Genomic DNA, 17,091 nt, shown 5'->3' with positions numbered 1-17,091 from the left:
CTGGGGGGCAGCGGGAATCCCATTAGGAATATTCTGGAGGGCAGCGGGAGTCCCATTAGGAATATTCTGGGGGCAGCGGGAGCCCCATTAGGAATATTCTGGGGGGCAGGGGAGCCCCATTAGGAATATTCTGGGGGCAGCTGGAGCCCCATTAGGAATATTCTGGGGGCAGCTGGAGCCCCATTAGGAATATTCTGGAGGGCAGCGGGAGCCCCATTAGGAATATTCTGGAGGGCAGCGGGAGTCCCATTAGGAATATTCTGGGGGCAGCGGGAGTCCCATTAGGAATATTCTGGGGGGCAGCAGGAGTCCCATTAGAACTATTCTGGGGGTCAGCGGGAGTTCCATTAGGAATATTCTGGGGGGCAGGGGAGCCCCATTAGGAATATTCTGGAGGGCAGCGGGAGCCCCATTAGGAATATTCTGGGGGGTAGCTGGAGCTCCATTAGGAATATTCTGGGGGCAGCTGGAGCCCCATTAGGAATATTCTGGGGGGCAGCAGGAGTCCCATTACGAATATTCTGGGGGCAGCTGGAGCCCCATTAGGAATATTCTGGGGGGCAGCGGGAATCCCATTAGGAATATTCTGGGGGCAGCAGGAGTCCCATTAGGAATATTCTGGGGGGCAGGGGAGCCCCATTAGGAATATTCTGGAGGGCAGCGGGAGCCCCATTAGGAATATTCTGGGGGGCAGCTGGAGCCCCATTAGGAATATTCTGGGGGGCAGCGGGAATCCCATTAGGAATATTCTGGGGGCAGCGGGAGTCCCATTAGGAATATTCTGGGGGGCAGGGGAGCCCCATTAGGAATATTCTGGGGGCAGCAGGAGTCCCATTAGGAATATTCTGGGGGGCAGCGGGAGTCCTATTAGGAATATTCTGGGGCGCAGCGGGAATCCCATTAGGAATATTCTGGGGGCAGCGGGAGCCCCATTAGGAATATTCTGGGGGGCAGCGGGAATCCCATTAGGAATATTCTGGGGGCAGCGGGAGTCCCATTAGGAATATTCTGGGGGGCAGCAGGAGTCCCATTAGTACTATTCTGGGGGTCAGCGGGAGTTCCATTAGGAATATTCTGGGGGCAGCTGGAGCCCCATTAGGAATATTCTGGGGGGCAGGGGAGCCCCATTAGGAATATTCTGGGGGCAGCAGGAGTCCCATTAGGAATATTCTGGGGGGCAGCGGGAGTCCTATTAGGAATATTCTGGGGCGCAGCGGGAATCCCATTAGGAATATTCTGGGGGCAGCGGGAGTTCCATTAGGAATATTCTGGAGGGCAGCAGGAGTCCTATTAGGAATGTTCTGGGAGGCAGCGGGAGTCCCATTAGGAATATTCTGGGGGGCAGCGGGAATCCCATTAGGAATATTCTGGGGGGCAGCGGGAGTCCCATTAGGAATATTCTGGGGGGCAGCGGGAGCCCCTTTGGAAATATTCTAAAGCAGACAGACTGAAAGGCTCAGGGAGGGGCAAGAAGAAAGGGCTTCTGGCCTCTGTTTTCTCAAATTAGAGGCGGGAGAGAAACCTGTTTAGTTCCCTAATTCAAGGAGGAGACCCCAGTCCTGGGAGGGAGACGCGGCTTTGGGTTTAGAGCTTGGCCCATTGGTCTGAGCTCCCCCGAAGTCTGTGCTGGAAAATGGGAGACCTGGAAATCTGCCCTCCAGGCTTCACCTGGTGAGCAATTCCTGCCTCCGGAGGAGTCGCAGCCAGCCCTTTGCTGCTTCTCCACTCTTGCGACCGCCGTCCAGAGGAATCAGGGGAGGACTGTGGACACGGTGCCCGCCTGGACAACCCACCCTTCCTCCTCCTCTGTGCCTCCCCATCTTCCTTCACGGCTCACCCACACAGTGCCTGCTCTCACCAACAGGACCACAAGAGCATGCTCCTCTCCAGCTTTCTGCTTCGCCTCCCTATTTTGCTCCTCCATCGCTTGCCACTTGCTCAAAGCCCTTACAAAGGCGTCACAGAACCTTCGGTGGTCTGCGGGAACTTCCAGCTTGTAAGGGCTCCCAGCCTGGCCGCCTTTCCTCTTTTGCCCTTCTCTTTGGGCTTCTAGCTACAGTTACACCCCGATGGAACATTTCTGAGGGAGCTGCAAGAAGGGATTAATTTTAGCCCATGCTCATAAGAGAAGGATCACATAAGAGCACCTTGTTGCTGAAGGGAGGCTGGCAGAGCTAGTTTTCTAATGGGCCGTCGTACATAAATGCCTAATTACAGTTATGTCAGGTGCAAAAAGTCATTACATCAAACAGTCAGCCAGCCAGCACTAGGAGAAGAGATTTGGCAACAAGACGCTCAAGCACTCACTCCTGAGACGGTGGCATTTGGAATGAATGTCAAGAAGTGGGTACAGTTAGTTAAGAAAAAAAGAGATCATCCTGCAAGAAAGAGTCTGGCAGAAAAAAGCAGCCACTGGAAAGCTTGGAACCACTGCTAGAGCCGTTGTGTAAAGCATTATTTCTTTTTGAAGCAAGATCCAACTTGGAGATGAAGAGGTCAGCCATCATCCCGCCATCTTGAAAACGAACGGGGATGTAGACCACGTGATTTACATTTAGACTAAGACCAGTGGTCAAGAGTGTGGGGGCCTATTACAAGGGCTCACTGACTGCAGCTATGTCCGATCAGAACAGACTAGACTGCTGAAATGGTCATCCAAAACAAAACAAGAAGTTGGTTTAAAGGAATCTCTCTGCCTCAAGTCTCTGCCCACTCCCAGTAGCTCCGAGATTCATGTCCGACTATCGTTGCTCCCAGAACTCTCCTTTAGCTCAAATATGACATACCCACTCCTGGCAGCTGAAGCTTTCCCCCAGCTTTTCTCCCTTCTGTCTTTGCAGCTTTAAGACACTCTACGATCCAGCCTCACCATCCTACTGGCAGTTCCTCATCCATGACATCCAATCTCCCATCTCTGTCTTTGCACCAGCTGCCTCCCATGCCTCTGTGCCTGTGTCTTGGCATTCCTGTTCTCCTTGAGGCCAGCCCAAGTAGCTCTCACATGAGGCCTTTCTTGGAGCCCACCCCAGCCCCAGTGGCAGACCTTCCCCTACAGGTTCACCTTGAATCTTACTAGATTTCCATCAGGAAGCATTTAGTGAAGACCTTCTATGTGCCCCACAAGTGTTGTGTGCCGAGAGTGCAAAGAAAGCCAGAGACAGCCCCGGCTCTCAAGAAGCTCACAGTCCAATGGGGGAGACAATTTGGCTACCACGTGGAGTTAAGGGAGGGGAGGGCAGACAGGGTCAGACTTGCATTTTAAGACCAATTTGCTAGATGAATCTTCAAAGGGTCCTGAAGTGGAGAGAGGTTGGGAAAAAGACCAGGCAAAATGCTGTGAAGGTATGAGGTTCTAAGGACATTTCCCATTGGTAAGAGTGCCGGAGGATGACCGAGACACACGGGAGAAAGGTTGTGAAGTTATAATCGACCTTCCTTGGTAATCGGCCGGACACGATGAGCATGAGAAAATGAGCAGACATGGGTACATGACGAGAAAGTTGGTCATGCTCTACAATAAGAGAGAAACTAAGAAGGGGGAAGGGGAAGGAGGGCGATGAGCCCAGTCCTACCTAGGTCGTGTTTAAGATATCTCCAGTATATCCAGTTTGGATGCAGCTGGTAATGCAAGACTAGAGAATAAGAGAGAGGTTAGGGCCAGATGAATAAATCAAGGAATCCTTGGCATGGAGATCATAATCGAATTCATGGGAAACAGATGAGTTTGCCTAAGGGAATAGCATGGAAGAAGAGAGGAGGAAGAGAAGAGGAGCCCGGAGAACAGGACAGGCTTAGTTCTATTCAATCCCATGAAAGAATTTATGTAAAGTGCTTCCCAAATATTAAATCACCACATCAAAGTCATATTTTGTTATTTACTTCTAAGCAAATGGAAACTGGGATTTTCCATGTGTCTGAGGGCAGCAGTGTCTTTGGGATAAGGGATGGACAAATCATGTGAGAACCATAAGCTGAATTCTGAATCTTTATGGAGAAAGAGTCATGTCACGACACTTCCCCTTTTACCTCGAATTCTAGGTAACAATAACCGCCTTTTTGCAAGATGGTGAAGTACTTGCCACCTATTCTGGGCTCACAAAAATTCTTCATTAGATTTTATTTCTATGAAACTTGAATTGTTCTAATGAATCCCGAGTCACATTTGGAGGGTGACAAGGATCCTAGAGATCTGGTCCAATTTATCACTTTGCAGATGACAAAAATGACCTCTAGAGAAATTATGAAATGCCTTTTCCAAGGCCTCAGTCCTTGTTCTTGGCAGAACTAGAACCCAAACCCGTGTCCCTGGATTCATTTTCTTTCCCTACACCATGCTGGGAGTAAGCCTTTCTTTAAGCAGTAAAGACTTGCTTGGTATTTTAAGACAAAACTAAGCAGACTCTGCTCTTCCATGATAGCCCAATGTGGCTTCGTTAAAGCTTCTATTTTGACAATTGTTCAGAAGGCCAACATTTCCTAATTAATAGATGTTCAGCTGAAAGGCTGACCTTCTGAATGACTGGGAAAGTGAAAACGAAGAAAAAATCCATTTGGGGCTATTTATTGAAGCCTAAGAGCAGTTATCTTTTGGAATGAAGCACGTCTTGGAACTGTGCCTTGGAAATTGGCTCTCGATGTGAGCATTTCACAAAGTCCTTTTAAAATAAAATTCATGCTAAGTCTTCCTATTTGAGTGTTATGCTAAATTTAAAATAGGAGACTTTTTTAAAGGGCTCTCATCTGTCTGCTGTGATCTTCTGTCACATCCTGCGAAGGGTCTCCAGGTTCAAGCTCTGGGGAATCACATATTGTCACATTTTTGCCCAAGGATTATTCTTCAGTTTCTTTCCTGACCCTCTGAAAGAGCCCCTAGAAGCAGAGTTCTTCCTGGCCTTTTGCCTTCCATGTTTGGTCCACTTAGCCCAATTAGGTCAGACAGATTGTTGATGAGGACAAGGTCATGGATTTGATTTCCTGGTGAGAATCTGTAGACTTTTCGAGAATACCCTGGACTCTTCACTTCACATGTGTACCATTCTACATGAGTAGACATAAAACTCTGCTGGATCACTACGGGTCTGTCCCAATTTCTTGGGAAGGGGAAAGAATACAGAAGGCCAAAGCCCACTGGTTGTGGGTGAGCAGTTTTCTTTTTCTCTCCAGAGTGGAGGGTCCTCTGTCGTCACGATGTTCAGATTCAATAGAACACACCCTTTACTTATCCCATTGCACTCTCCAGAAGACTCAGTTGCGAGAATAGACTTTGCCCAGGCGGTGGGGGCCAATCATCATTTTAGTTCACTTTTCAGGCAAATATAGAATAATGTGTACAAGCCTCAGTTGTCTATTCTGTTGGCAATTCTATGAGAAGGGCTTGAACTGGGGTCCTAAAGATGCTGATGATGTATTCTCTGCCTTTCATTTCCTGGGCGACATTAGCCAGGGCACGTTCACCGGCCTGGCCCTCAGATCACTATGGCTTTGGGCTTGGTTTCGTCTCATTTTTCCCCTTGAAAAGAAGGTAGTTGGACTAAGCTACTTGGGACCTTCTTTGGGCTTTGAGGTACCCCAAGATAAGGAGTCTGGGCAGTGGAATTGTTACACGTGGAGGCAATAAGAGAAAATGGAAGAAGCATCTTAATTTCTTAGAAGAACGATGAATGAACGGAAAATTGTACATCAAGCATTTACAGTGCAAAGCACTGGTGATATGAAGAGAGTCGAGGCAGTCCCTGCTCTCAAGAAGTTTGCATTCTGTTGGGGGAGATAGCATGTATTTTCAGCTTCAGACCAGAGGGGAGAGCAGAATGGCCCTTAGGGTGTCACAACAAATCACATAATCCATCCTCTTTAGTACCATTTTCTTTGGTAGAGGCCACATCTATAGAAAATGGGAAGCCATTTGAAATTCCAGGGCCTTGGGGGCAATTGTTTGCTTCTTTGGGTATTCAGTGGGTGTTCAAGAACTGCCATCACATCTAGAGAGGAATCATCAGGTCAAGGAATGCTTCTCTGGTCACTGGCTGCAGGGGTAAAATGAGAGCAGAATTGGTGGTGGGGGTGGGAAGACTGATATTCCTGGGACTATTGGGTTGCCCTGCCCCGAAGTGGCTCAGCATTTGGTACTGGTGTCCGGGGTGGAGGGTACTTCTGTACCTGAGTGACTCTTCTCAACAGCTGTATCCTCTACACCCTCTTCCCAAAAAAGAGCCGATTGTGCCCTGTGGAGATTTGTGAAGAGGAAAAATCTTCCTCTTGTCGCCATCTTGACTAGATGTCCCAGATACTGGAAGCAGGGTATGTGGCACATAATAAACATTCAACACATCCCTTTCCATTGATTGAGTCATTCAATCTGAGATGGAAAGGTTTTGTTTTGTTTTTTAACCCTTACCTTCCGTCTTGGAGTCAATACTGTGTGTTGGCCCCAAGGCAGAAGAGTGGTACGGGCTAGGCAATGGGGGTCCAGTGACTTGCCCAGGGTCACACAGCTGGGAAGTGTCTGAGGCCAGATTTGAACCTAGGACCTCCCATCTCTAGGCCTGGCTCTCCATCCACTGAGCTACCCAGCTGCCCCCCTGAGATGGAAAGTTGGCAGGAGGGTCAACCTACAGAATCTGTGTCTACTGACACTGAACTACGTTTTCACAAAAGGCAACGCGTTCGTCACTTCTGGTTCCATCTTGGCAAGGGTTGGTTGGTGTCATCTGCAGAAGTGGTATTTGTTCCTCACTTGGCTCCTGCCCTTCTTTTCTAGGCTGCCAACGTCCTGCTGCAGCATGGAGCTTACGTCAACGTCCAAGATGCAGTCTTTTTCACCCCTCTCCACATTGCAGCATACTATGGACATGAACAAGTAAGTGGGCACTGCCCTGGGTTCCAGATCTCCATTGCATTGGTTTCTCTCAGGGAGGACTGGGTTAGGACCTTCAAAGAAGAAGGTTTGGGCATGTGCTGGGCAAATCAGCCAGTCAAAAACAGTCTTCCCTGGCCCCTTCCCAGAAACTCAGCCTGCTATGAAGTTACTGCCAGTCTCTCCCCCCAATCCCTGCAGAGGTTATTCAGTCGATCAATAAGCGTTTATGAAGCACCTACTCTATATGTCACAGTCACTGTGATACAAAGAGAGACCGAAATGTGCCCTTCGAAAGGGGAGACAGTATGCAAACAGGATAAAATTGGAGATGGTCAAAGGATGACTTTAGCACCAACATATTCAGAAACACACACACCACCAACACCACCAGTGGGTGCTCCCCACTATTGCCCAAGACGAAGATGCCCCTTCAAAGGAGAACAGACAGCCTTCTGACAAAGTACTTGAAGCCCAGAGTGGACGGGGCTGCTCGTGACATCGGGAGGGCCCGGGACTTGCCTGGAAATGGATCTCCGTTGGGAGGAGCTGAGGGGGTTAGCCATGGGAAGCCCTGAGACAGGGAGGGCCTTTCTGCACGTTGGCCGCCTTGGAAGAGCTTCCCCGGAAGTACGGCTGTGATGACGACTTCTTGGGGCCCACCTGTGTTCATACTGCTGCTCTTCGGCATCCCCCGGGCTCGGGCAGTTTTCTGAACCAGGCTTGACCGTCCGATAGAAGGGCCAGTGCTTTCTCCGGTCTGCCCACAGGCCAGCTCACTGGGTTTGGAAAGCCGCCACAAGTTGCACCGAGTCCATGTAGTTCTCTCCTTCCTTCTGGGAAATGGAGTCAAGGAAGTGAATTAAGTCTGCTTCCTTGTGGTCAGTCTGCACTCGAGGCGAGCCCAGTTCCTGGACTGTCTCGTCCCTGTCCCTTAGGAGAGCATGGACAAGGCAGCCCCTGAGACATGTCAGGGACGGCCCGGAGCTCATTCTAGCAAGGAGACCTCAGCCACCTGGCCACACTGCATCTCCGTGCTTAGTTATTCAGATGCAGTCCTTAGCGTGGGCTCTCCCTTCGCACGGGCAGCCATAGTCATCAGGAAGAGATTGCGTGTGATCTGGTGAACAGAGATGCTTTGAAAATGCTTTGGACCAGTCGGCCATCTCGGCTCTGGAGCCGAATGACCCAGGATGGGAGCTTCCTTCTTGGCAGTTACCTCACAGCCCAAGTAGGGAAACAAGGAAACGCCATCGAGATCAAGCAGAACCAGGCATGCTCTGGCGATCCCCTTCCAGTCTTCTTCCTCAATGGCCCTGGGCGGAGTTGAACCCTGGGCTGCCTCTGGAAATGGCCTCGACCCCCCTCAGGAGAGTCTTGGCGGCAGGCTGAGCCCCTGTCCGGGCCCTCCTTGTTCCTTGTTCCTTTTGCCCCCAGAAGCGGGCAGGAACGTGGACGCTCTCAGCTCGAGTCCGTTTCTCCCTTCAATGAGGTGACGCTCGGAGCCCACGGCAGGGCACCGCAGAGAAGGCTCTGAGTGCCCAAAGGAGATGGCTGAAGCCCTCTCCACCGGCCTGCTTCAGGGGCAGCAAGGACGCACCGGGCCCGCTGTCTGCGGAGCTTCCTCTTTGGAGACGAGCCCCGTCCCTCAGCGGGAACATAAAGGGGGTCTTTCCACGTCGGGCCAGATAAGTCTGTTCACTTGCTGTGAACGCCGCGTCAGCGGCTGGGAAATGATGCTCAGGTGGGCCTGGGGCTCTTACGGTGAGTCGTGGCCTCCTCCCTGCCAGGGACACTGCAGGTGCCCTGTAGGGATGCCCCTCTGGGCACGTTGTAGACAAAGCATGTATTCGTCGCCTTGCGGGAAGCCGCGCCAGACAGCCAGAGCCCTTCTACAGTGCCCGTCCCCAGATTTAGCTGTCAGAAAACGCTTGGGCGCGGGGAGGAGGGCAGCTGCCCCTGGGAAGCCTAGGGAGCCCCCTCCCCCAGCTGCCGAAGAGCTAGCTGGCCGGGGCTGAGGTCCTCACGGGCCCTACTCAGAGGGCGAGAACTGGTACAGGAGGGGTAGTGAGCATCGGACACCCCCAGGGTCTGCCGAAGCTCCCCAAGCCATCCAAGCCTTTCCAAGAGGAAGGGAATGAATCCAGATGGCTCTGTCCTTCTGCTGTCCTGGTAACAGGCCTTCCTGCCTGCTTGAGACCCTCGAACCTTGCCGGGGCTCAGTTTCCACATCTGTGAAAGGTGGGGGTTGGCTGAGATGATCTCGGGATTCCCTTCCAGCCCAGGTCTCTGATCTTGTGGATCTCTTCTGGATCACCGCGTGAAGTGCTGAGGCTTCCTCTGTCCAAGGAGGGAGTAAGAAGCCCTCGGAACTGTTGTAGAGAACTCAGATCGCGCGGAGGGATAGAGAAGTCCCAGCAAGGCCCAAGACTCCACCAAAGGAAGGACCGCCCACTTTCCGGACTTTGGTGGAATGTTAGCCAGGAAGCAGGAGACGAAAAGGGTGTGGATGGGGAGGGGAGGAGGGTGTGCTGGAGCATCCAGGGACCTCCATGGGGCTGACGAGAGCCCCCCCCCCCCCCCCCCCCCCCCCCCGCCCATCCTGGTGCTGTGTCTGACTGGCGCGAACGTGTCTTTAGGTCACGCGGCTCCTGCTGAAGTTTGGCGCTGACGTGAACGTCGGGGGGGAAGTTGGAGATCGGCCCCTGCACTTGGCATCTGCCAAAGGATTCCTCAACATCGCCAAACTCTTGATGGAAGAAGGCAGCAAAGCGGATGGTAAGAGCTTCTTTTCAGCCACGCCCACTCCGAGGGCGCTTTGTAAATTGGGCTTGCACTGGGCTGCTCCAAGCGGGGCTCCCTCGCTCTGGCTCTGCTGTCCCTGCGCTGTCGGGAACGTTGCTGCTTTCCAAGTCCCGGGCGCCTTCTCTGGGGCCGCTGAAATGACCCACCCCAGCTTGGGTCAGGCAGCCAGCACAGGGGAGAGCCTGGATGGGAGCCCCCACCCCACACTGCCTTTCCTGCAGAGGCTTCAGGAGTTTCCTCAAAGCCTGCAGCTGAAGGAGCATCTTCTAGAAGTATAACCTGGAACGTCTAGAACGTTCCATGCCTGTCAAACAGAGGCTCCTCCCCGAGCCAGCCAGCGTCCATGACGGTGAAGAAGAAAATGCTTCATTAATGCTCCGGTTTCCTTTGTATGATCACATGCTTTATGTTGTGCATTTAAGGACACTATCCCAAGAGGAGGTCCCCAGCCCCCACCCCAGGATGCCCGGGGCTCCCTGACACAAAAGTCAGTGGGAGTCTCTCTATTGTTGTAGGCTGTCTCTGACATGGCATGGGGGCAGGGATGGGAGGTCCTGGGTTCAAATGTGACCTCACACACTCCCCCACTGCCTCGCCATGACTGCTCTTCTGCCTTGGAACCAATGCCAAAAATGGATTCTAAGACAGATGGGTAGGGGTTAAAAAAGTAAGGAATGCTTCCTGCCTTGCCTGGTCCCAGAAGCCTGGCACATGGCAGCTCTGAGGAAATGCTCCAGCCCAGCCACATCGCGCTTTCCCATTTTTACACGCATCAGACCCTTGCATGAATTGATGAAGCCTTCCTCTTGATTTTCCAACTGATTGAAACGAGGAGATATTCCCCGAGATAAACAGGATTTGACTTTTGGCTTTGTTTTTCTGCGATGAAAGTGTGATGGCGTTGGATGGAGTTTGGCCAGGCTGACGACAGTCTAAGTCTGTGGGGCAAGTTGAGTGAAGCCCGCCCAGACAGTTTTCATCCTAAGTGCCATGTGAGTGTGATGAGCATCAGGAGGCAGAATCAGGAAAAAACAGACCGCCCCCCCCCCCTTTTGGACCAAAGTTCCCTCCGGTTCATCCACTTGCCCTGAAGTCCCCTCAGGCGCCACTAGCCAACCATCTTCCCTGACCCCCAAGAGACCCAATTAAAAACCCAGCTGGAGAGGCTGCCGGCCTTCCCACCCACACCACACATGGACAAGATTGTCAGAGCTGGGCCACCGCCAGCTTCTTGCTCCAGAGGACACATCGATTTCCAGTTAATCCACATAATCAGTGGTTTCACCTTTTCATAATGGAAGCCAGAGCTCCCACCAGAGAAGGAAAGAGGGAAGGAGGTCCTAGCTAGTGTTGTCAGAGTGAAAGAGAGGGGGATAGCCAGGCGTCTGTGTGCCTGTGTGTCCGTGTCTGTGTGTGTATCTGTCTATGTGTCTGTGTGTGTATGTGTGACTGTAGGTCTGTGTGTGTGTGTGTGTGTCTGGCTGTGTGTGTGTGACTGTAGGTCTGTGTGTGTGGCTGTAGGTCTGGGAGTGTGTGTGTGACTGTAGGTCTGGGTGTGTGTGTCTGGCTGTGTGTGTGTCTGTGTATCTGTCTATGTGTCTGGGTGTGTAACTGTAGGTCTGGCTGTGTGTGTGTGTGTCTGGCTGTGTGTGTGTGACTGTAGGTCTGTGTGTGTGGCTGTAGGTCTGGGAGTGTGGTGTGTGACTGTAGGTCTGGGTGTGTGTGTCTGGCTGTGTGTGTGTCTGTGTATCTGTCTATGTGTCTGGGTGTGTAACTGTAGGTCTGGCTGTGTGTGTGTGTCTGGCTGTGCGTGTGTCTGTGTATCTGGCTGTGTGTCTGTGTGTGTGACTGTAGGTCTGGGTGTGTGTCTGCCTCCATGTGTTTTTAAAATTGGGAGCCGGTATTGCTTTCTATGTTGTGGCATGTTCGTTTAGCAGAAGCCTGTGGCCCACAGCACAGAACGTTGTTCCTGTGTCTCTGGCCTGGGGAGCAGAATGAGTGCAGCCATTTTGTCAGCTGAGCTCATCTGTGACCCTCGGGATTTTCTTGGTAAAAGTACCAGTCATTTGCTTTTTACTTCCCTGGTGGATTCAGGCAAAAAGAGGTTCAGTGATTTGCCCAGGGCCACACAGCCAGTAAATGTCTGAGGATGAATTTGAACCCAGGTCATCCTGGCTCTGGCCCAAAGCTGTCCACTGAGCTCCCAGAGAAGGAACAGAAGTTCGCCCCTTTCCTTAAATCCAAGAGCCAGTCAGCACACCTGTGCTCTCCTCCTTTGCCCTCTCTTCTCCTAATCCCTGAGTGCCGGCCCCCTTTCCAAGGGTCATTCTCCCTGGGGCAGCCTGCCCACCTTCCCGGTCCCCAATGCCTCCTCCGAGGAGCCTGCCATGCTCAGATTTCGGAGTGTCTGCCGCCTCCCGGCGCTGCCTTGGTATTTACAGCCCGTCTGCTCAGAACCTTTCCTGCAGAAACCAGCCCTGGAGCCTCGAGCCCCCTGGCCGCCGCCGGGCCCAGAGCTTCTCATTATCCGTCAGCTCATTTATGCCGAAAAGTGGCCGAGCTCGCGCATGACTCGGTCTCGCCTGGCCCTTGGCCATGGAAAATGGACGGAAGGGGGAGATGAAATGAATGACCCGTAAAGGAGCGCCATTGGAAACCCGGTAGTTACAGGGGTTGCCATGGCAACCCAGAATGTCACCAACCATGGAATGAAACTAAGTTCCAGCCATGAAATGAGCGGCCTGCAATGCTGAGAAGAGCCGCCCAGGCTCAGCCCTCCCAAAGGGACCAAAGAAGGGGGGGGGGGAGTGCGGTAGGATTCCCGTTGGGCATCCTTCTTTCCTGCTGAAAGCTCCTTCGAAGGGGGGGGGGGGGACACCGCCCCCAGCGCACCAGCCCCGGCCCTGCTTGGGTCCGCTGAGAGCTCCGGCTGACAGCGGGGCTGAGGCTTGACCCTCTCCATGGATTCCTTTCCAAAACTCCTCCAAATTGAAAAAGAATCCCGCAAAGGAAGCACCGAATCACCTCCAGGGAGGCCGTCGCCGCCGCTGGCCGAGCAGCCCTGGGCTCACCTGGGAGCTGGCACTCGGGGCCCTTCGGCCTGACTACTCCTCCAGTGGAGTCGCGTCTGCTGCGGCGGTACAGCCAGGTGGAGGCTGGCTCGCCCTGGGCCGAGGCAGAGTCTCCCCATTCTGGGCGTCCGCCATGATGGGGCCCTGAAGGCTGGAGGGGCAGTGGTACAGAGCTGAGGTCAGCCGGCCAGTGAGTGACAGCCAGGATTCGAACCCAGGTTCCCTGGTGCCAGCCTCCAGGCCCCGTCTCTGCCCGGGACTATGTTTATTCAGTTCAAGCCCTAGGAAGAAGCGCTTGGCTCTGTCTCTGGGTTCCCAGTGCTCACTTTTCTTGACACCGAGGAAGCCCTTAATGAGGGGTTTTTATTCGTTCGTTTATTCATTCATTCCTACTTAATGACCACAATTAGACAAAACTGGGGGCCGAGGAGGGAGGAGCACAGCAGCAGCCCTCACTGGAGAGCCGGGAGAAAGCAACTTCTCCCCCCTCCCAGCGCTTTGTTCTTCAGGGGAAAGAGGAGAGGCCACTGCGGGCGGCCTGAAGTGACTTCCTGCACCGGATCCCTCCGCCCCACACTGGTCCGTTTGGTGCTAGTGAAGCTGAACAGCTCCCCGCCTTCTCCTCCCTCCTGCCTCCGAGGGGCGTCCTGGAACAGGGCTCCAGGCGGAAATTCAGCTACTTACTGGTCTGGTAGACTCGGGAGAGTCCTGGGCCCGGAGTCAGCAGGACCTCGTGCAGGCCTGGTAGGTTGGGGGCGGGTCTAGTAATTTGACCTCTTGGAGTCTCGGCCTCATCTGTAGCACCCCGAGAGTCACGCGTGTACCACGTCGTGGGTGACACTGCAGGGAGAAAACACCTGAGAGGACCCAACGTGATACAGGCGGGAGGTAGGGTAGGACTAATGGCAGCAACGGTGCTGATGAGAGTGAGGATGATGACCTCAAGATGAAGTGGAACTCAGTGGGTTCTAGGGAAATGGCGGTGGTCTGCAGTGCGCCCTCTATCTACCATGGACAGATCCCATTGCAGATGGTATCCCAGATACCACGGCAAATCCCCTTGGGTCTTAGAGGTTATCCAGCGAGATCTCTCATAGTACAGAAGAGAAAAAATGTAGGGGGGGGGGGCGCAGTTAGTCACTAAACCAGTGGCACCAGCAGTAAGCACTGATCTCGTCCTAAATCCAGCTCTTTCTGATGCTCCCTCCCTCTGGATCGCTCCCCCCTCCCTCTGTGTCTCTGTCTGTCTCTCTGTGTGTCTCTACCTCTGTCTGTCTGTCTGTCTCTCCCCCATCTACCTACCTGCGTGTGGGTATGTCTGTGAAGATAGAGGGAGACAAGAAAAGGTCTACTTCCCTCCCATTTTCACTGGTACCAAACATGTGGGAGGCGTTCATATATGGGGGGGGGGGGGCGTGTGAATATTTTAGCTGCTATTTTTTTTCGAGTTAAATTCAGAGCATCCCCCCCCCCCCCCCGCTCTTCTGTTGACCTGAAGCTACAGACAGTGGGTGCCATTCATTGGGTGCCTCCAGGTACACTGGGACCATGTATTGAATGTGCTTGTTAGGATCGTGTGTCCCTTCCCACATCTTCTGTGGCCCTCCTCACCTCTTCTTCCTCCCCTTCCTCATGTCCTGGCTCTTTGGGCAGTCTGGGCGGGCCTGGCACGCCTTCTTACCTCCCCAAGAAGCCTTCCTCATTGCCACTCTGTTTCCACTTGGAGCAACCAACAGTATTAAAACACCTCGTGAGCACTCATGGGAGAGCCTGGACGGCTGTTTCCTTGGGCGTGGGCACTTTTGAAATGAAAGATATCCCAGTGGAATCTTCTGGTATTGATGGGGACAGACGGTTCTCTGCCACTGGCTTTCTTAAGGAAGTGCTGAGGGCCTGGAGAGCCTCAGAGGGAGGCAGTGACAGGGTCCTGCTGATCCACCAAAACAGGCAGACGAGGCAAACTAGCAGCCTCAAACCTCCATCCTCCCTGAAAGCCAAACAAAGCACCCTGGGAGAGGCTTCATAAAAATACAGCGAAACGTGGATCGTGGGAAGCAGGGGTTTTCCCAGGCAATATGCATCCCCCAGAGATCTGCTCTAGCTGCATTTGATGTGGGCATTCTCCACCATTGCCCCTCTAGCTTTAGCCATTATGGCAGCAGGGGTGATAGCCCAATGGTGGTCTGCCGTGAGCTTCAAGGATGAAAAAGCGCTTTGTAAGTATTAGCTCGGCTGAGCCCCACAACCACAACCAAAGAGGAAGGTGCCAAAGTCTCTGCTCTTTCTCATGTTATAGATGGAAAATTGCATCACTCACCCCAAGTGAGTATTAATCACCGAGTACTAACCTTGGTGGAAGGCGTTGTTGCAGCTCTCGATATGGAGCTAAACGTCATGCAGCAAGGAATGCCTGCAAGGAATTCGACCCAACAGGCACAGATCACCCATTTGAACTTGAGATGAACACAGGGTGACTTTGGGTGGGGGAGGGCATTCCCATTGGGAGGAATCAGGAAGGATGCTACTTGAATTGAATCTTGAAGACCACGAGGAGCTTGAAGAGGCTGACGGAGTGCCTGGCAACACTCAGGACCAGTCTGTGCACAGGCATGGAGATGGCTGGTAGATGGGCTCTCAAGAACATGCACAAAGTACAACATCTGTGGTCACACACCTAGTAAGGACTGGTCAGTCAGTAAATATTCATCGAGTCCACTTTGTCCCTGACCACGAAGCCAGGTTTTCCTGCTTCCAAGTCCTACATCCTAATGTTTCTTCAAGTGTGTACCATGATTTGTAGGACTACGTTCCAATGTGTATTTAGTAACATTTCCTGGGTCATCCTCTTGAAATAGAAATCAAACCATGTATTAGTCATGACTGGCACATGGGATGTGCTTCAACCCCATTTATTGGCCAATGGCTAAGCAGCCCTTTTTGTGCACACAGATGTCCCCACATCATATCAGCCTGACTTCTGTACTGGGGAGATCCTGGAATCAGTACCCTTGGGACAGGCTCAAGCCGGATCTATTTTATGTAAAACTGCCCCCCCCCCCAGGCAAGAGGAGTGTCACCAGGAAGTTTTGTGGTCATTTATTTTGCCAAGTGAATTCACAAATATGTGGTGCAATTCACCCAGACAGGAATGGGCCAACAGAGAAGAATTTCAATGCAAACCAGAGAGATCGCTGGATCCGCCCATGGCAATACTTTAAAATCCTTTAAAAAATCAAAATTGAAAAGTCTGTCTGAATGGAAAATAAGACCTGAACAAATTGAAGTGGATCATGAAGAATAACCAACTCACAACTTCTGTACAATTACAGAGTTCTCTACAGGACCTGCTGACCTCTCACAATACAGTGCTAATGCCCTTGATTTCCGGGTACATAGCGTAGGACTGCATCTGGCTTCCCAGAACATAAGCAATGCTATTTAATATGGCTGAGGAGAGGGTGAAATGTTAAACATCTGGCAAGAGCTCAAACATCTGAATCTTTGGGTTTATTATCCTAGGATCATAGATTTAATGCTGGAAAGGACCTGAGAGGTCATTGTCCAATGCCTTTATTTTACAGATGAGGAAACTGAGGCTCACAACCACACAACTAGGAAGTTTTTGAAGTAGGATTTCGACCCACTTCCAGGCTCCGAATCCAGCATCTACTCCCTACAGCACCCTGGGTCTCTCATTGCTATAAAAACAACAAAATTCCTCCCAGAAACTTGAAAAGTGAACTCATTCTGGGGCAGGGCAGTGCCAGAGAAAGGAACCCAAGAAAAGATAAAAAAAGAAAACTGACCCCAAAGACTCCAGCAGTAACTAACTCACCTTGAATCATCTCACTGGCCTTCAGGAGGTGAGGTGGAAGCCAGCCTACTTTAATGCCCGATGACTTCCAAATGAACCAGCAGGGATTAGATTTGCAATTTGCCCATTCCCCTGCCTTTTTCCATTCCACCCACTCTTTCTGTAGGTGCCCACCCTTCTGCCTAGGCTTGCCTTCCATTGCCAGGGAGAACAAGTGGCACTTACTAGTGCGGCTCCTGCTCCTTTTCCTGCCCATGAGGCGGAGGGACCCTGTCATCACCCAATAGGCTATGCTGGTTCACATAAGGGTGCTCTTGAAGGCAGCTATTTCCCACTTGACCTGACTTGAATTAATGGGCCTGTAAATCCTGTCTTCCAAGTTAGATTTGAAGTCCCTCAGGGTAGGGACCATATTATCTGAGGAGCTAGTAGGCATAAAGTAGCTTCCAAGCCTCCAAACACTGACATAAATATGATCTCACTTGTTTAAACACTGGAATTACATATCTTAGAACCTTAAAGCTAAAAGGGACCATAGAGGCCATGCA

The 17,091-nt window shown here is 52.0% G+C and overlaps 1 protein-coding gene across 4 annotated transcripts in view; it reads left to right on the top strand.

Moving 5' to 3' along the window:
- Window positions 1-17,091, top strand: part of TNNI3K (TNNI3 interacting kinase) — a 248,625-nt gene that overhangs the window by 56,483 nt on the left and 175,051 nt on the right. For all 4 annotated transcript variants that reach the window (XM_016428860.2, XM_016428862.2, XM_016428858.2 and 1 more), the window contains 2 exon segments: window positions 6,758-6,856; window positions 9,493-9,631. In XM_016428860.2, the coding sequence (XP_016284346.2) occupies window positions 6,758-6,856; window positions 9,493-9,631 (238 nt within the window).

This window comes from Monodelphis domestica, chromosome 2 (assembly GCF_027887165.1).
Source record: "Monodelphis domestica isolate mMonDom1 chromosome 2, mMonDom1.pri, whole genome shotgun sequence".
In the NCBI taxonomy this organism is placed as follows: domain Eukaryota; kingdom Metazoa; phylum Chordata; class Mammalia; order Didelphimorphia; family Didelphidae; genus Monodelphis; species Monodelphis domestica.
This window is presented reverse-complemented; position numbering and strand designations above follow the sequence as displayed.